The sequence below is a fragment of the Mus caroli genome, unplaced genomic scaffold, assembly GCF_978045245.1.
Source record: "Mus caroli unplaced genomic scaffold, Mus_caroli_1 scaffold_2, whole genome shotgun sequence".
Taxonomy (NCBI): domain Eukaryota; kingdom Metazoa; phylum Chordata; class Mammalia; order Rodentia; family Muridae; genus Mus; species Mus caroli.
The window spans coordinates 60,771,025-60,790,462 of NW_028227257.1; the positions used below are offsets into that span (position 1 = coordinate 60,771,025).

The 19,438-nt window shown below is 44.3% G+C and overlaps 2 protein-coding genes across 5 annotated transcripts in view; one reads left to right on the forward strand and one right to left on the reverse strand.

Annotated features, from left to right (window-relative positions):
* Nucleotides 1-651, reverse strand: part of Chp1 (calcineurin like EF-hand protein 1) — a 39,019-nt gene extending 38,368 nt beyond the window's left edge. The window contains exon 1 of the mRNA XM_021156091.3: nucleotides 433-651. Coding sequence (XP_021011750.1) covers nucleotides 433-499 — 67 coding nt within the window. The 5' untranslated portion in view covers nucleotides 500-651. The remainder of the gene's footprint in view (nucleotides 1-432) is intronic.
* A 60-nt stretch (nucleotides 652-711) lies between these two features.
* The window catches only part of Exd1 (exonuclease 3'-5' domain containing 1), a 28,252-nt gene continuing 9,525 nt past the window's right edge, over nucleotides 712-19,438 (forward strand). The window contains exons 1-7 of one of the 4 annotated variants that reach the window (XM_021155492.3): nucleotides 712-1,560; nucleotides 6,697-6,882; nucleotides 8,192-8,260; nucleotides 9,038-9,092; nucleotides 9,341-9,468; nucleotides 14,734-14,792; nucleotides 18,251-18,337. In XM_021155492.3, coding sequence (XP_021011151.1) covers nucleotides 6,750-6,882; nucleotides 8,192-8,260; nucleotides 9,038-9,092; nucleotides 9,341-9,468; nucleotides 14,734-14,792; nucleotides 18,251-18,337 — 531 coding nt within the window. In that variant the 5' untranslated portion in view covers nucleotides 712-1,560; nucleotides 6,697-6,749. The other 3 variants (XM_085834555.1, XM_085834556.1, XM_021155494.3) reach the window with 3 other exon arrangements.

Here is a 19,438-nt window from a genome sequence, read left to right on the forward strand (position 1 = left end):
CTGTGTGTGACTTTAGTAGTTTTGGCTCTTGCTCAGAAATCTCATTAGGATGTATAACGTTTTCTCCAGGAACCATTCACATTTCCTGGATTTGCTTCTGCTTTAGCTACTGTTCAGGATGCTTCTGTAAGAGGAACCATAAAGGAAGAAAATGCGCGGACCTTCACAGGCAAGAGTGCAGTGGTGGTGTCTGTGCTCGAGATTCCGGGCTTTTGAGCAAGACAGCACCGGAGGAACCACATCCCGGCTCCAAAGAAGCTACAGATGAACGTACAGGTATTCTAGCCTTCGGTTACCCAAAGCACCAGAGGCTGCATGGGACCATCCCAACAAAGTCACCGCACCCCAGATCAAGCCCTCAGAGACGACGGCTGTCAGTACAGAGGCCAGCCGAAGGCGCCGGCCGCCTTCCCACCCCCAACCCGAACTCACAGCCAGTCTCCTTCTTGATCTCCTCGAGCTCTTCGTCCCGCAGTAACGTGGAGGCCCGAGACCCCATCACCGTGACGGGAGCTCCTCCGGGAGCGGCAGCGCCAGAAGCAGCGGCGGCAGAAGGGAAGGAGGGAGGGAAGGGCCAGGGGTCAAGAAGGGAGAGGGCACTGTTTCTCTTGCGGCCCGGGGAGAGAAACAAGGGGTGGCGCGCGGGGGAGGGCGGCCCGACACCAGCCAATCGGGAGCGAGGCCGCGCCCTGCGCAGGCGCTAACGTCAAAGCTTGGCTCTCGAGCCCGGAATGAATCAGCCCGGAGGCTGCGGGAGTCCGAAGGGAAGCAGGCCCCGCCCCCCGGAACCAGGGCAGCCGCCGGACTTAAAGCGGCGATACCACTGTGGCGCTAGGGACTGCACTTAAAAGGGCAGTGCGGCCTCGCCACTGTGTTCGGACAAACCAGAGGCAAACACACTAGGGTAGCCAGCAGGTTTTTCACAGGACTCAGGCACCAGGAGTCCCACCCTACAGGTGACGGAGACTCAGGAGAGAAACCAAACCCACGAAACGAGGGGCAAAACCCTAAGGTGGATCCCCAGAGTAGTACAGTGCACTCTTTCTTGCTCCCCCTCCATCTCTCTGTATCTCTGTATCTCTTTTTCTCCCTCCTTTCTCCTCCTCTCCTCCCACTCTCACTCCCCTGGTCCTAAGAATAGGGAATCCGGAGCCGCTGTGGCCCAGCATGCCTAGTGACTGCATCTTTCCTGCGCTCCTTCCCCCGGCCGCAGGAGGCGCTGAGAGCTGCCTGGGGTTTGCATGGCTCCTGGCAGCATCTTTTCTGCTCTCTCTACCCCGGCCGCAGGGGGCGCTGGGAGCGGGCTCGAGGCTGCGCGCTGATTGGCTCCTCCGGAAAGAGGCAAGTAATTCACCCCGAGGGCGAGGGCGTGGTCGGCTCTGCGGCTTCAGTGGCTGGCGTTGCGAACTTTTTTGCGTCAAAGCTGTGCCGGGATAACTCCCAGAATTTTTTTTTTTTTTAAACAGTAGTCCCTCTTTAGTTTAAGGAACTCACCATTTGACTAGAATTAAGGTCGGAATTTCTCAAACTCCTTTGCTGTGGGGACAGAGGACCCTGAAGGTGAGAGAGATTGTGACCGAGCATGGACAGTCGTTTATTTATTTGGATTTTTTTCTTTTCTTAAAAATTAGGATTTTTAAGCCTGGTCTACAGAGTGAGTTCCAGGACAGTCAAGACTACACAGAGAAACCCTGTCTCGAAAAACCAAAAAGAAAAAAAAAATTCGGATTTTTAAACCGTAAGCCAGCAGTTGTTAGGTGAAAGCAGGAAAGATTCAAGTTGAGCCCAGCCTAGGCAATATTTGGGAAATCCTGTTTAAAGATTTGCCACTCATGGGAGAATTAGGAGTTTATGCTCAGGACAGCCTGAGCCCGTAAAACCCTTTCTAGAAGTGGAGAAATGAGTCTCTTTTCCAGAAGAGCCCTGACTGGTCTCGGCCTCTTAAAAGGCTGGCATTGCAGACTTAAGCCGTCATGCAGGTCGTGCATTTGATTCTTTACTCTTTTGTTTGAGACAGGTTCTCTGTGTAGCCCTGGCTGACCTGGAACTCAATATGTACATCAGGCTGGCCTTTAACTTAACAGAGATCCACCTGCCTCTGCCTTCCAAGGGCTGGGATCAAAGCCAGGTGCATTTTATTCTTCTGGTATTTTGTTTGTGCTGATGAAAAAGTTAAAAGCTGCATGTTAGTGTACACCCTCTCAAGTGAAGCCTTGGTTTTCCTGTAGCTTCACGAGCCTGGTCCCTTCACTCCTTGGTTTAGAACCAGCTTACTACCTAGATATCTTAGCACCTTTCTCAAATCACCTTAGATTACTAGCTTCAAAGTTACTCAGGCCATTGCAGCTCAGCCTGAGTCCTGCAAGGCCTCCCTGCCCACTAAATTTCTAGTCTGACGCAGTTGTTTTCCTAATTATCCCTGATTGACTTACCATTGAGATCATAACTGTGGTATGGAAATTTTGAGGTGACTCAGATGTATGCGTAATCCCACTCTCAGTCGGCCTGGAAGCTCATCTCTTCATCCTGACCTGTTTTTCCTTCCTAATTTTTATGTATTTATTTTAAAGATTTATTTATTTATTATATGTAAATACACTCCAGCTGTCTTCAGAATCTCAGAAGAGGTCGTCGGATCTTATTACAGATGGTTGTGAGGCACCATGTAGTTGTTGGAATTTGAACTCAGGGCCTTCGGAAGAACAGTCAGTGCTCTTAACCGCTGAGCCATCTCTCCAGTACCCCGTTCCCAATTTTTAATCTAGGTCTTGAGGGCTATATTCAATTAAACCCTCTGTTAGACCTGGTACCCAATAATCTATAATTGCAGCACTGAGGACGCAAAGGCAGAAGTTACCTTTTGAATTTCAAAGCCAACATGATCTAGATAGGACATTCCAGGCCAGCCAGGGCTACTTGGGGAAACCCTGTCTAAACAAACAGTAGCAAAAAATTCTTTGCTATGCATGTTTTTTTTTTCCTGATTTGTTGTAACCTTTAAGGATAGTATTTGTGTGTTCAAGTGAGAGGTAGGTGTGTGTGTGTGTGTGTGTGTGTGTGTGATATTCTCACCAGTGGAGGTTAGAAGAGAGCATCCTACCCGCTGCAGCTGGAGTTAGAGGGCTTGTGAGCCACCAAGTGTGGGTGCTGGAAAATACCAAATTTAGGTCCCCTGGAAGAGCAGAAAGCAACCCTAACTGCTGGTCCATTTAGCCTATCTTTAACTTACTTCCCAAGCATTTTATTTTGAATTCATTTTCAATTTTGAAAATTCTAGCCTGACAGATGTGAGTCTATCTATGTCACAGAACTGGCGAAATGGCTCCGTGTAAGAGGGCTTTGCTGCTCGAGCATGAAACCTGAAGTCAGATCCCAGCACCCACTTAGAAAGCTGGGCATGGCTGCACACAGACCTGTAACCCTAGTACGGTGGAGAGCAGTTGGCCCAGTCTTGACTCCAACCTTGTCTCAAAGGCATGGAAGGGAGTGAAAGAACTCTGTTTGCTTAGCTGTATACTGGCTTCTGGATGCTGCAAGAATCCTACCTTGAAGTATATAGATATAGCAGGGGGCGTGTTTCACTGGGGGAGATGCTTGCCTAGCGTTCCCAAGACCTCAGGAATTCTTCCACTGGAGAAGAAATATGAAGTGTATATTACTTCCCTGGTTACAGATGCTCTGTACCTTTTTACTTCCTGGCTTAACGAGGCTCATTACTTCATCACTCTTGTATAGTTTTAGATTTGAAGTTTGCTGCTTCAATCTATTCCATTATTTCCTAATGGAATGAACTCAAGCAGCTTTCAAAGTTTAACAATCACAGAAAAAGAAAATCTGTCTGGGCTTCTGAATACAGCAACATCCTTAAAACAGAATTGTTATATATGATACTGCAAATAGAGGGGACCACCCAGATGAGAGCTAAACCTAGGATTAAATTGTATCAACTGATAATTGATAGAGACAGACGAAGCCCATTATGGGTAGTACCATTCCCTAGGTAGAGGAAACCACACCTTTAATCCCAGCTAGACACTCAAGAAGCAGAGGCAGGTGGATCTCTGTGAATTGGAGGCCAGCCTGGTCTACAGAGTGAGGTCCAGGACAGCCAGGGCTACACAGAAAAACCTTGCCTCGACAAAACAAAAAAAAAAGAAAAACAACAACAAAAAGAGGATCTCTCTATGTAGTTCTGTTCTTAAGCTCAGTAGAGAGACCAGGCTGGCCTCCAAACCACAGAGATCTTCCTACATCTGCCCCTTACCTCTGAGAGTTCTGGGATTAAAATGTACACCAGCATGCCAGCCCCAAATTTCAGTATTATACTAGAGAGCTTTAGAATACTGGAGCTAGAGACTGCTCTTCCAGAGAACTTGGCTTCAGTTCTGGCCACCCATTTGATGACTCACACCATTTGTAACTTCAGCTCCTGGCCTCAAGGAAACTGCATACATGTAGTTCATAGGCATATGTGCAAATAAAATGCCAATGCATACAAAACATAATAGTAGTAGTAATAACCCAGCATTATGGCATACGTCTTTAATGCTCGTACTCTAAAGCACTCACTGTGTGTGCTCCCAAGCTAGTCTACAAAGAGTTCCAGTTCAGCCAAGGATACACAGTGAGACCTTGCTTCAAAAACACAACAATAATAAATTAAAAATTTAAAAATTAAAAACACAGTACTGAAGCTAGGGATGTATCTCAGTGATAGAGTGCTTAGTAGCCTGTGCAAGACTCTAGGTTCAGCCCCCAGCATAATTAACATTACCAGATAAAACACTTGGGAGCTAGGAAGATGGCTCAGTGAAGACCCAAGTTCAATTTCTACCACCTGTGTAGAAAGCCAAACACAGTATAAGTCTTTAATCACAACATCCAGGATGCAGAGGCAAGCAGATCTCTTGAGTTCCACACCAGGCTGATCTTTATAGCAAATTCTGTGCTAGCCAGAGCTATACTATAGTAGTTAATTTTAATACAATAAGTAAAAGGCCTCTGTTTCAGTATTATAAGAGAGGAGCACCATGCCCATTTTTTTAAAGCTAAAAATATTTTTTTCATACAATGTATTCTGATCATTTTCTCCTCCTTCATTTCCTTCCAGATCTTCCCCCACCTCTCCACACTTCCAACTCCATCTCTTTTCTCTCTCTCTTTAGACAATAAGCAAGCCTTTAACTCCAGCACTTGGGAAGCAGAGGCAGGTGGATCTCTGTGAGATAGAGTCCAGCCTTATCTACATAGTGAATTCCAGGAGAGCCAGAGCAAGCAAATAATCCAGAATATAACATACAAACAAAAATCAGGAGAATCAGAGACCCACAAATAAAACACATAAACACACAAAAATCGGAAAAGTCTAGTAAGGTTAAAAAGAAAAAAAAGCCCCAAATAAAGCAATGGGAGACAAAACATTTGCAAAAGTTCCTTTTATGTAGGCTGTCTACTGCTGGACATGGGCCTGCCCTTGAATGTAGTTTGTACAGCCGTGAGACTCTACAGGAGAAACAGACTTTACCTTTGTGAGCAGTAGGAGTCAGTGCTGAAAGGTCGTCTACTTCCCTCTGAACACGGGACCCATCTGGCGTGGACCTGTGCGGGCCCTGTGCATGCTGCCATATGAGCTCATGTGTTTTCATTCCCACTGTCCCCTGAAGACAGTTTCCTTGATGTCACCTATCCCTCCAGGCTTCCGCAGTCTTTCCGCCTCCTCTTTTCTGCATAATTCACTAACCTTGTCCATTTTACAAACAAAAAAGCTAATCTTATCTTGCCCATAGCCCTATAATTTTGAGTTTCCTTCCTATGAATTAAAATTCATATGAATTGCGGGGCTGGAGAGATAGATCAGGGCTTAATAACACTTAAACTCTTGCCTAAGACATGGCTTTAGTTCCCAAAAGTAACTCCAGGTTCAGGGGCATCTGGCGCCCCCTTCTGGCTTTCACGGGCACTAAACTAATGTGCACAGACATACATGGAGGCAAAACACCTGTACATATAAGAATAGAATTGTATTTGCTGTGGTTATTCTTAGGGATCTCAAGTTATGAACAAAACCGAACTACTACTCTTACCCCTTGGGGCAGTGGTTCTCAACCTTCCTGAAGCTGTGGCCCTTTAATGCAGCTCCCCATGCTGTGACCGCCCCCACAACATAAAATTACTTTCGTTGCTACTTCATAACTGTGATTTTGTTAGTGTTATGAATTATAATATAGACATATGTACAGGATATCTGATCTGTGACCTCTGTGAAAGGGTCATCTGACCCCCAGCCCAAAGGTTAAGAACTACTGCTTTACAGATTTGGAGAAATAAAAGCAGGCGCACACCCTCTATCCAAGCTCTCAGGAGGCAGAAGCAGGTGGACCCCTGAGTTTGCGGCCAGCCTGGCTTTCAGAGCAGCTCTTCCAGCACTATACAGAGAAACCCTGTCTCAAAACAAACAAACAAACAAAAAATGGAGAAAAGCTAAGCAACCAAACTTTCAAAACTATGTTTGTTTGTTTGTTCATTTGTTTGTTTTTGAGAGGGTCTCCCTGGCTGGCCTGAAACTTGCTATGTAGACAGAGCTATGGAATTCACAGAGATCCCCTCACATCTGTCTTCTGGGATTAAAGATGTGCACCACCATACCCAAATCAAAGTAGTCTTTTCAAAACAATCATCTCTTTGTTAATTTTCAAGTGTCTGGATGCTTAAAGAAGATTCTTTGAAGGCTGCTTCCGGAATATAAAAGCATGGATCCCAGCAGTGACTACCATTTCCTCAACCAGATTTTGTGGAGAAGGGTGAAGCTCACACTGGTGTCTGGCATCTTTGAGGGCGTGCTCCAGCACGTGGATCCTAACAAGATTGTTGTCCTGAAAAACGGTTTGACTCTATTCCTCATGTTCCCCTCCTCCTCGAGATTAGTGGCTGAGTGTGGGGGATGATTGTGGGCAGTGTAGCATCTGGGAAAGGAGTGTTGTTCCTGTTTAAAGAAGGCAGTAGAATAATGTCAGACTGCTAGTTCCCAGCAGAGCAGCACGGCTGCCTGTATTGGTGGGTCCTTGCTTCTGTATTTTCAATGGCATTATAGTAGAAATGTTCTTCTTTCATTATTTGTATATTTAATGTGCATGCCATGTGCATGCCTGATGCCCACAGAGGTCAGAAGAGGACATAGGAATCTCAGGAACTGGAGTTGTTGTAGAGGTGCTAGGTATCAAACTCTGGCCCTCTGGAATGCTAAACATCTCTCCAGCCCTGTGATTATAATTTTCAGTATATAGTTTTAAAAATTGGAGATGTCAGTTAATTTTTGCTTATATGAATATTAAAATTAATCTTGTTATTGAAATTGCTTTTGGCTTCAACAGAGGGGGAAAATATCACTGATGTAAAGGATTAATTTGTCTCAGGCAAAAAGAAGTCCAGAAGTCAGGAATTTAGGGCCAGTCTCAACTACATAATGAGTTTGAGGCCAGCCTGGAATACATGAGAACCTAGGTCCAAAACCCAAACCAGGCCGGGCAGTGGTGGCACACGCCTTTAATCCTAGCACTTGGGAGGCAGAGGCAGGCAGATTTCTAAATTCGAGGCCAAGCCTGGTCTACAGAGTGAGTTCCAGGACAGCCAAGGCTACACAGAGAAACCCTGTCTCGAAAAACAAAAACAAACAAACAACAAAACCCAAATCAGGGCTGGGGATGTGGCTCAGTTGGTGGAGAGCAAGATATTCAAGCCACTGCACCACCTGGGCAAGGGGCAGGAGCACAGGGCTCTGATCCCACCACCTGGGGATTTTTTTTCTTGACATTCTTTCCCCTTTTGGCAGGGTCTCATTATGTAGCCTTGGCTAGCCTGGCACTTGCTATGTAGACCAAGCTGGCCTTAAAGTCAAGAGATCTGCCTGGCTCTGCCTTCCTAGTGCTGGATTTAAAGGCTTGTGGCACCATACCGAGATCTTTAAAAGTTTTTTGATTGTTTATTTTGTTTTTGTTTTCTTTAGAACATTCTGAGGTTTATTCTATCACTCAGTTGTACAGTGTAGTTTTGTAATTTAACTAACTCTGCACTTTGAGAAAGAAATGTTTTTATAAAACATATATTTCAGTAATTTTAAGAGCTTTCACAGTTTCTTGCAGTTTGGAGGAAAATAGTATGTGTTATTAAACAGATGGATTATTTTCCATCACAGTGAAGAATGTAGAGTCAGGCCGGAGTATCCCAGGAGTGAAAATGTTTTTCGGGCATGAGATCTTGAATGGTAAGTTTTGTGTTCCCTGGATGCCAGTTGGAATCTGCCATAGGAAACTCACTTCTCTGCTTCATTCAGGTATCTGAAAGAAAATGGAATTTATCTTGTTTTCAATACTGTATATATGAACTTTTTTTTTGAGACAGGGTCATAGCATTGATGTATGGGAGCTTGCTATATAGATTTGGCTAGCCCCAAACACAGAGATCTTCCTGCCTCTGCTTCCTGAGAGCTGCGACTAAAGTTGTATGCCATAGTCGCAGCTTGCATTTATATAATTGTATTTAACTTTAATTTTTTAACATTTTATGTGTACAGGTGTTTTGCCTATGTTATGTAGGGGCCAGATATCCATCCCCCTCTGGCTTCTTTGTGGATATATGTCCTTTTGCACACATATGCACATATATCACCACATATAAACACATCCCCTACACACACGCTCACACACACACACACACACGCACACACACACATACACACCTTTGATGCCTTTGATCCCAGCACATGGGACATAGAGGCAAACAGATTTCTGTGAGTCCAGCCAGGTGTATGTGATGGAGATTCAGTCTTAAAAATAACAAAAATATAAATAAAAAAGAACCTATAGAATCAGTGAAAATAACACATCGGCGTCATGGAGCTAAGACAAAGACAAAGACAAAAGACAGAGCTAGCTATCTGTTGCTGGCCACTAAAGGGCTCTGTGACTAAGGGGTCTCTTTCAGTCCTGTGTATAGCATTCAGTTGAACATGGTGTGTCAAAATCTTTGGGTTGTTTTTCAGTGGAACTAATGGATGAAGCAGAAGGCGCATCGGGGGAAAAGGCGTCCGCTGTTAGGTATTTCAGAGTTGTCTTCACTATGACGTTTTCCACGTGAGCACGTTAGAGAAAATATGGTTGAGCTCCAGCTGGTCACTTCTCAAGCAGTCTGAGGAGTAAAACCAAGCAGGCCAGTGTGGCCATCTCTAGAGAGCACTCAAACTGTGTGTGCGAGCAGTGGAGAGTGTCCTTGTTAACAAGTAGGGAGATGGCGTCAGTGACAAAGGACAATTCACCTGAATATGATTTTTTTTTTGTAAGGATAGCATAAATACAGAACGAGCTGGAATGGAGAAAGTGAAAAATGAAGACGTCAATGTCTGTGAGCCGGCTTCACCTGCACCAGAGGTGCCAACCAGCTCTCTCCTCAGTGACCTCAAATACTTCCCATCAGGTGAGCGATGAGACTCTGAGCATGCCAGAATATTTTTATTGTGACTCACAGTAAAAATTGTGAATTAAGGGGGAGGGGCTGAAGAGACGGCTCAGTAGTTAACAACACTGACTGTTCTTCCAGAGGTCCTGAGTTCAATTCCCAGCAACCACATGGTGGCTCACAACCATCTGTAATGGGATCAGACACCTTCTTCTGGTGTGTCTGAAGACAGTGACAGTGTACTCACTTATAATAAATAAATAAAATTTTTTAAAAAGGTTTTTTTTTTTTTTTAAAGATAAGTACTGGCCGGGCATGGTGGCGCACGCCTTTAATCCCAGCACTTGGGAGGCAGAGGCAGGGGGATTTCTGAGCTTGAGGCCAGCCTGGTCTACAAAGTGAGTTCTAGGACAGCCAGAGCTATACAGAGAAACACTGTCTCAAAAAAACAGAAGAAAAAAAAAATACATGTTTAGTTGACATGGGTGTGCTGGGACTGGGGCGCTGCCCCCACTGAGCTCTGGTACAAGAGATTTTAAATCAGGGAAGTGAAGGAATGGGAACCTCAGCATGGTGCTGAAGCTCCTGGGATACCACCACTAAGAGTGGAAGTGGAGGATCAAGAGTTCAAGGATAGCCATGGCTACATAGCTGGTTTAAGGACAGCCTAGGGTAAGTTCATGGAAAGCCATGGCTACATAGAAAGCTTGAGGATAGCCTAGGGTAAATGAGAACCTCTCCCCCCCCCCACCCCCGCAAAAAAAAAGTGGTACTTTCCTACCAAATGCTGAGAAATAGCAGGACAGTAAGCATATGGATCGTGTGTCTTCAACGTTGTTGAGTGTCTAGAGCAGGGATTACAGAAGTAGTAACGTGTATAAAGTTGTAAAGACGGGAAAGCACTGAGCTGTTTGGATGTCCTGGGAAATGATGTTGTTTTGAGTCACAGCCTAGGCATGGATAGAGCTGACTGCTGTGCTACTTCTTATGTAGTCCAGATTGGCTTCAAGTTCCAAGTGACAGGATTCAAAAGGGTGCCACCTCTCCAGGTTTTTGTGGTTGGTTGGTTGGTTGGTTGGTAGGTTGGTTTTGGTTTGGTTTGGTTTGGTTTGGTTTGGTTTGATTTGGTTTGGTTTGAGATAAGGTTTCACTGTGTAATTCTAAATATACTCACTCCTGTGTAGACCACGCTGGCCTTGAACTCACAGAGATCCACCTGCCACCATTGCCCTTTTAAATTGGCTGGATTTTGCTGTTTTATAATAGGGTCTCACTCCTATAGCCCAGAATTGAGACAGTAGCCAGGGCTATAGCCTCAGACTCTTAGCAATCATGCCCTTAGCCTTTAGGGGCTGAGATTAGAGGTATGAGACACAGCACCTGCTGAGAAGTGTGTTTAAAACTGAGAAAAGAAAAAATGTAAAGGCTCTAGAGGAAGACTTGCCAAAATCTGAAAGCATCAGTTAGGAGATTATTATACCTGGAGCTGAGAAAGAAGGTCTAGGCAAAGAGGTGGGATTGGTAGTTACTGAAGAGTTTACAGACCCTTAAAGGGATTGGTGGTTACTGAAGAGTTTACAAATCCTTAAAGGGATGAGGACTCTAAAGGGAGAAGGGAGGTGAAGCACTGGAGAGCTTTTTTGGTTTTGGTTTTTCATTTAAAAAGTAATAATAAAGTGTTTGGTGGTATACTCCTGCGATCCCATTACTGAGAGACTCTGAGGCAGAAGGATTTTGAGACTGAGGTCAGCCTGGGCTACAGAGACCATTTTTTTTTTTTTCAAAACAAAAGCAACAAAAGCAAGAACAACAAAAAACAACCAATAGCACAAAGAAAGAAATCTAGACAGCTTTGTGCAGAAATTATATTTTTAGAGGTAATATCACTGTAATAGAACAAGACAAAGATAAAAAGTGGGTGAATATGAGGGCATTAAAAATAAAATAAATAAAATAAAATAATCTTGGTTTTGTCTCAAATTTACAGCACTCTTTGCCTTATCATATTCATAGTTGGGGTCATAGGTGTATGTAGCCCTGGCTGTCCTGAAACTCGATCTGTAGCTTAGGCTGGCCTTGAATTTACAGAGCTCAACTTCTGCCTTCAAGTGCTGAGGTTGAAGGTATGTCCTACCACCCTGACTTGGTTTGTTTTTTTTTTAAATTTATTTCAACTGTTTATTTGTGTGTGGGGATGTATGTGTGTGTCATCACTTGCATGAGGTTGTCAAAAAAGCCAGTTCTAAACAATGATGGCAGTAGTTAGATAGGAAGCGCTGTGCCCAGATGTATAATAAAGGTGGGGCACGTGGATACCTGACAAATTAGATAGGTGGGGGTGAGAGGAGAAAGAGGAATCTCAGATGTTTTAGGGCTTTGAACCTGATCAAAGAAGAGAAAAACTTCATGTAGAAAGGTTTTGGAGGGGCTGAAGAGATGGCTCAGTGGTTAAGAGCACTGACTGCTCTTCCAGAGGTCCTGAGTTCAATTCCCAGCAACCATATGGAGGCTCAAAATCATCTGTAATGGGATCTGATGCCTTCTTCTGGTATGTCTGAAGACATCGACAGTGTACTCACATACATAAAAGAAAGAAAAAAAGGGGGGGGTGGAAAAAAAAAGCTGGGTGTGGTGGCACACCCCTTTAATCCCAGCACTCGGGAGGCAGAGGCAGGTGGATTTCTGAGTCTGAGGCCAGCCTGGTCTATAAAGTGAGTTCCAGGACAGCCAGGGCTATGCAGAGAAACCCTGTCTCGAAAACAAACAAACAAACAAAAAAAGGGTTTGGATACCTGAACAGTTTTGTGTGTTCAGAAGCAATGGATAAGAGAGAGAATGTGTTCAATCAGTAACAACAGCTGAGTCACTCCTTGAGAACCCTTAGTTACTGGGTCCTTGAGTAAATGCCTCCACAGTTGGAAAAGTCCCACAATGTCTGTGTCTCAGGGCCACAGGAGCAGCTGGTGTTGGTTACACAGTGTACAAGTCAGGGCACCTTAGTAGTCCCAGTCTGGTGCTGGGAGCTCAGAAGGTTCCTGGGAAGCCTCTCGTCCCTAGTCCATGATGGAAACTTGGAGATGTTGGTTCTGATGTCAGTGAAGGGAGCAGCAGTAGCAGCAACAGTAGCAGCAGAGTCAATTAACTCAGCAGCGGGAGGAAAAACCAAGCCAGCAGAAGACACAGTAATCTCCCTTCTGACATACCCTTTTATCTGGGCCACTACCAAAAGATCCCACACACAGTTGGGTGGGCCTTCCGACAGCAGTCAAGGCAATAAGGACAGTTTGGTAAAGCTCCCTCCTCAGTGATTCTAATTTGTAGTAAGCTGACATTAAAATCCGCTGTCACCTTCCGTTTTGGTCAACTTGGTTGAATAAAAGCCCAGGACGCTCTTGTCTCTAGCTGCATATGTATCGAAAGATGGCCTAGTCGGCCATCAATGGAAAGAGAGGCCCATTGGACTTGCAAACTTTATATGCCCCAATATAGGGGAATGCCAGGGCCAAAAGAATGGGAATGGGTGGGTAGGGAAGTGGGGGGCACTATGGGGGACTTTTGGGATAGCATTGGAAATGTAATTGAGGAAAATATGTAATAAAAATATTAAAAATCAAAAAAAACCCCCCCCCCAAAAAAAAAAAAAAAAAAGTCCAGGACGCTAGCTAGCACTTGGGTGCTGTATTGCTGGGAAGATTGTAAGCTGAGGACAGCATAGGCTACATAATGAAACCCTGTCTCCAAAAATGAAAATCATAGCCTAGAGAAGTCTGAAATAGAGAGAGACCTTCAGGAGTCAACCAGTAGACAATCTTTGAAACCTTGAGACCAGCTGAAGTCAACAGCGAGGCTAAGTGCTGCAGAAGAGGAGGGTGTTGCCCCACACAGTTGTCCATTAGCATCATGGCATTTGCACCACACAGTGTTAGGGATTAAGAAATAAAGGACTGGGGAGGGGGTGCCTGTGAATCCGTGTATGCACACCTTGGCTCTTTTGTGAAAGTCAGTGGACAACTTGGAAAAGTTCTCAGCTTCCAACATGTAGACCCTGGGGATTAGACTCACGTTACCTCCTGCCAAGTCTTTAAACTGACTGAACTATCTTGAACAGGCCAAAATAAATCTTTTTAAAACAAGATTTTTTTAAAATTGTGTGTGTGTGTACATGAGTGAAGGTGCCTATGAAATCCAGAAGAGGATCAAATCCACTGGAATTAGAGTGCCACACTAGTATGAGCTGCCCAATGCAAGTGCTGGAAACCAAACTGCCAGTTTGAATGAGAAAGCCCACAGGAGTCACACACACACACACTCTCTCTCTCTCTCTTTTAAATTAATTTATTTATTATATGTAAGTACATAGTAGCTGTCTTCAGACACTCCAGAAGAGGGCGCTAGATCTCATTACAGATGGTTGTAAGCCACCATGTTGTTGCTGGGATTTGAACTCAGGACCTTCAGAAGAGCAGTCTGTGCTCTTAACCACTGAGCCATCCCTCCAGCCCCACATTCCCAGGAGTCTCATATGTTTGCATACTTAGTTCCCAGTTGAACTGGTTGGAAAGATTAGGATGTGCGGCCTTGTTGGAGGGGTTTGTTCCCTTTAGACTTCCAAGTTTCAAAAGCCCATGCCAGGCCCAGAGTGTCCCTCTCTCTGCCTGACGCCTTGATCATGTAGAGTTCTCAGCTACTGCTTCAGCACTATGGCATGATGATAATGGACAAACCTTCTCAAACTGTAAGCAAGCCTCCAATTAAATGCTTCCTTTTTTAAGAGTTGGGTTGATCATGATATCACTTCACAGCAATCGAATAATACCCGTAATCAAGACAGCCACAGAAAAAGAACTCTTAAGTCAGGGTCTAGGAACGTAGCTCAGTTTGTAGGATGCTTGCCGTACATTAACAATGACCATGACCTCGGTTCTATCCCATTCTCATCAGATGTGTGGTACGCTGGGGAAGTAGAGACAGGAAGATCAGAAGTTCAAGGGCATCATCAACTACTGAGTTCAAAGCTAGCCTGAACTACATATACCCTGTCTCAGAAAAATTGATGTTAATAATTAACAAGATTTAGAGACCTCCAGCCATGTGGGTACTGTTCCTTTTCCAGGACTCATGTACTTTAAACTGTTACTTTTTGTTATGAAATCTCTTTTTAAAGTGCTTTGTCTTGAACAGGCAAGATGGGCCAATGGATGCTGTGTGGTTTGAGTATGTCGAAAGTGAACAGGAGGGCCGTTCCTTTGTCAAAGTACATTCAATGTCATCCTTGTCTTGTAGAGGAAGAGGAGGTGACATACACAGTCATTGATCAGTTCCAGCAGAAGTTTGGTGCTGCCGTAAGTACCATCAGTCGTTTCCAGTGCGCTTTGGAGAGGTAGCCTTCTGTGCCTTACAAGTTGATTTTTTTTTTAAAAAAGATTTATTTATTTTATGTATATAAGTACACTGTAGCTGTTCAGGCGGTTGTGAGCCTTCATGTGGTTGTTGGGAATTGAATTTTAGGACCTCTGCTTGCTCTGGTCAACCCCACTCACTCGGCCCAGCTCACTCAGTCCTTGCTCACTCTAGCCTAAAGATTTATTTATTATTATATATAAGTACGCTGTAGCTGTCTTCAGACACACTAGAAGAGGGTGTCAATTCTCATTACAGGTGGTTGTGAGCCACCATGTAGTTGCTGGGATTTGAACTCAGTACCTTTGGAAGAGCAGTCGGTGCTTGTCTTAGTTTGGGTTTTACTGCTGTGAACAGACACCATGACCAAGGCAAGTCTTATAAAAAACAACATTTAATTGGGGCTGGCTTACAGGTTCAGAGGTTCAGTCCATTATCATCAAGGTGGGAGCATAGCAGTATACAGGCAGGCATGGTTGCAAGAGGAGCTGAGAGTTCTATGTCTTCATCCAAAGGCTGCTAGTGGAAAACTGACTTCCAGGCAACTAGGGTGAGGATCTTATACCCACACCCACAGTGACACACCCATTCCAACCAGGTCACACCTATTCCAACAAGGTCACACCTTCAGATGGTGCCACTCCCTGGTCCAAGGATATACAAACCATCACAGTGCTCTTACCCACTGAACCATCTCACAAGCCCAAATAGTTTTTTAAAACACTCTGTGTTTGGGTGTTCTGCTTACATGTGTGTTTGTACATCAAACTCATATAGTGTATGTGGAGTCCAGAAAAGGGCATTGTAGGGTATTCACCAAAGAAGACTGCTCCAACATGGGTTAAACCAATAGGAAGTCTTCATTAGCCAGCTGGTGACTTACACTGGTGAGCTTTTAAGCACAAAAACTGTGTCTTGTGTTGACATATTTCAGTTAACAAGAGCAGTTAGCTAGAAGTGGAACTACAGAAGCCAAAAAGCAAGGCTAGTACATTTAGACTTGTTCTAGCTATGGACTTTGATGGATTAGACTTGTGTTTTAGTGTTGGCAGGTGCTGCTGACTACATACTGAGTTTTACAGCTTAACAGTACTTCCACCATGAATCAGTTGTGCTAAGGTCTTGGGACCTACTAAATCTGGGGCTCTGTTACATCATCAGATTCTCTGGGACTTGATTGTGAGCTGCCATGTGGGTACTAGAAATCAAACCCAGGTCCTCTGTAAGAGGAGCTAGCTTTCAACCACTGAACCCTCTCACCAGATACTGTGGTGGCTTTTTTAAAATTTAATTTTATTTATGCCTGTGTGTGTGTGTGTCCTTATGTGTCTCTGTATGCTTAGGCATGGGTGCGGTGACATGGATATAGAGGTCAGCAGACATCCTTCAAGAGTCAGTTCTTCCTCACGATTTGAAGCAGTTTCTTTCTTGTTTCTGTTACTGTGCTGTGCACTTCAGGGTAGCTGACCCAAAGCTTCTGTGAGGTTATCCTGTCTCTATCACCTATCACACAGTAGGAATGCTTGGGCTATCACCCATCACACAAGGAAATGCTTGGCTTACAGGTATGCACTACTGCATCAACCTTTTGATATTAAACCTAGATCATCAGGTCTGCTCAGTCAGAGCTAGCCCAGGGTAGCCTAGAAATACCTCAGGTCATCAGGCTTGTAAGGCAAGCACTTTTTCCCACTGAGCCATCTCCCCTGCCTTATTTACTTATTTTTGAGAGTGCCTTTAGCTGGCCTTGAACACAGATCTGCCCACCTCAGCCCCTCCAGAGTAAGATTATAGGTGTGTTCCGCCATACCAGGCTGGCTGACCTTAGGGAGAGCAATTGGATTTTTGAGACTGGGTCTCTTGTACCCAATGCAGTCTTAAACTTCCTATGTAGCTGAGTTTGGCCTAGAGCTCCTGATCCTTTTGTCTCCACCTCAAATTACAGGAGTACCTCACCACACCCAGCTCCTGAGTCACATTTCAAAGGGCTGCTTCAGGTGGTGTTTAGGTATTATCTCAATGAATTTGGCAAAAGGAAATAACTGTCCTCATGTTCAGATGGACTTGAGGAGCGTCACCAACTTTTGTGTTGGATATAAACTTATCATTGGGTGTGCAAGGGGTCACTTTAATTTGTTATTGATTCAGAGATAAGGTCGGTCTCCATAATAATCTGTCTGTCCTCCAACTCAATCCTGCCTTAACTTCCAGAGTAGCTGGGAAGAGAGATGGAGGCGACCAGGCCTGACATATGTATGTGTTTGAAGGGAGAATGACTTTCAGCAGGTTCTTTTCATTAGCATTTCAGGGATACGTGATTTTCCTTTCAGTTCTGTGTTTATACTTCTGCTAAGGCTGAGCTGAGGAGCAAGCCTGTCCAGTGGTGATTTACATGTATACGTGAAGCAAACTGGCTTGTGTTAGTTAATTTAGATATAAATAGTAAATTTAAAAATATGGAAAAAATGCCATTTGGTGACATACATCTTTAATCTCAGCACTTGGAAGGCAGAGTCAGGATCTCTGTGAGTTCAAGTCCAGTCTGGTCTATAGAGTGAGTTCTAGGACAGCCAGCCAGGCAGGATACACAAAACAAAACAAACAAAACAACCTGTCTCAGGAAGGAGGTGGGGGGACCCAAGGCTGGGAAGATGCCTTAGTCAGCAAAGCACTTGCTATGCAAACATGAAGGCCTGAGTTAGGATCCCAGCACCTAGGTAAAAAAAAGAAAAAACAGAACATGCACCCCAGTACCCTCACTGCTGAGGGGGGCAGAGATGGGCAGATTCCTGGAGCTGCTGGACAGCTGTTCTAACCAAACCCATGAACTTTATATTCACTGAGAACTTGTCTTCAAACATATAAGGTGGGAAGTGACTGGGGAAGACACCAGACATGAATCTCTGTCCTCACATGCTGGTATATATACATACTCACAAGAGACTACACACACACACCAATCTAAGCAGGACGTATGCTATGATCCCAGCACTTTGGGGGTTAGAAACAGACAATCAGGAGGATAAAGCCAGCTCGGGCTCTGTAGCTTAGTTGGAGGTCAGCCTGAGGTAGGAGACCCTTTCTCAACCCTTCCCCCAAACCCATCAATTGTCAGAATATGGTTGTTAGCATCACAGTATCAGAAAAGACATCTATGCTGGGCGTGGTGGTGCACGCTTTTAATTCCAGCACTCAGGAGGCAGAGGCAGGTGGATTTCTGAGTTCGAGGCCAGCCTGGTCTACAGAGTTCCAGGACAGCCAGGGCTACACAGAGAAACCCTGTCTCAAAAAACAAACAAACAAAAAAGAAAGAAAGAAAAGGCATCTATTCCTCCAAAACCTTCCCTTTCGTTTGTGTTTGCTTGAGACAGGATTTCTCTGTGTGTTCCTTTTCTTACAGATGCTCCACATCAAGAAGCAGAGTGTCCTGGGCGTTGCTGCCGAAGGAGCCAATGTGTGTCGCCATGGGAAACTCTGTTGGCTTCAGGTAAAAGGTTTTTTGATTTTTGTTTTTTGTTTTTTTAACTAAAATGTTTTCTTTGGTCTTGTTTCTGGTGTGGATTTATATAGCCTAGACTGTCGTTGAACTTGTGTGCCTGCTAGCCTTTGAACCCCCATTCCTCCTATATCCACTTCCCAAGTGTTCAATGTGGAGTGTATATATGTGTGTCTATAAATACATATGTATACACACATATAAATATAAATTTATACACACATTCACATACATATACATACATACATACACACATCTCTCTCTCTTCATATATATATATGTATGTATGTCCTGGAACTCACTCTGTAGACCACAGGCAGGCCTTAAACTCAGAGATCCGCCTGCCTCTGCCTCCAAAGTGCTGAGATTAAAAACGTGTGCCACTACCTACTATAACTCACTTAGGTCCATTATTGGTTTATTTTTCTTTCCTGGAAGTACTGGGAGTTGAACCTAGAACCTTTTACATCCTAAGTACGCACTCCTTCACTGAGCTACGTGTAGCCTGAGCCCTTGGAATATCCACTCTTCCATTACTCAGTAGGGATTGAAGAGGTGGGTCAAGGGTTAAGAGTGCTTACTGTTCTTGCAGAAGAACCTGGTTAATTCTCAGTAACTCCACGGCAGCTCACAACTACTTGTAACTTCAACTACAGGAGATCCAGTGGCCACATCTGACCTTAGAGGGTACACAGACATAATGACGCAAAATAGTCATGCACATAATATATTAAAAATTTAGGGGCTGGAGAGATGGCTCAGCAGTTAAGAGCACTGACTGCTCTTCCGAAGGTCCTGAGTTCAATTCCCAGCAACCACATGGTGGCTCACAACCATCTGTAATGAGATCTGATGCCCTCTTCTAGGGTGTCTGAAGACAGCTACAGTGTACTTACATATAATAAATAAATCTTTGGGCCGGAGTGAGCAGGGGCTGGAGAGAGAAGAAAAAAAGTGACTAAAGACAGCTACAATGTACTTACATAATAACTAAATAAATCTTTAAAAAAATTTAAAGTAAAAAATATTAAATGCATCTATTTGGATCGGGGCAGTATATGAATGAATGTGTCACAGTGTTTTTGGTCATCA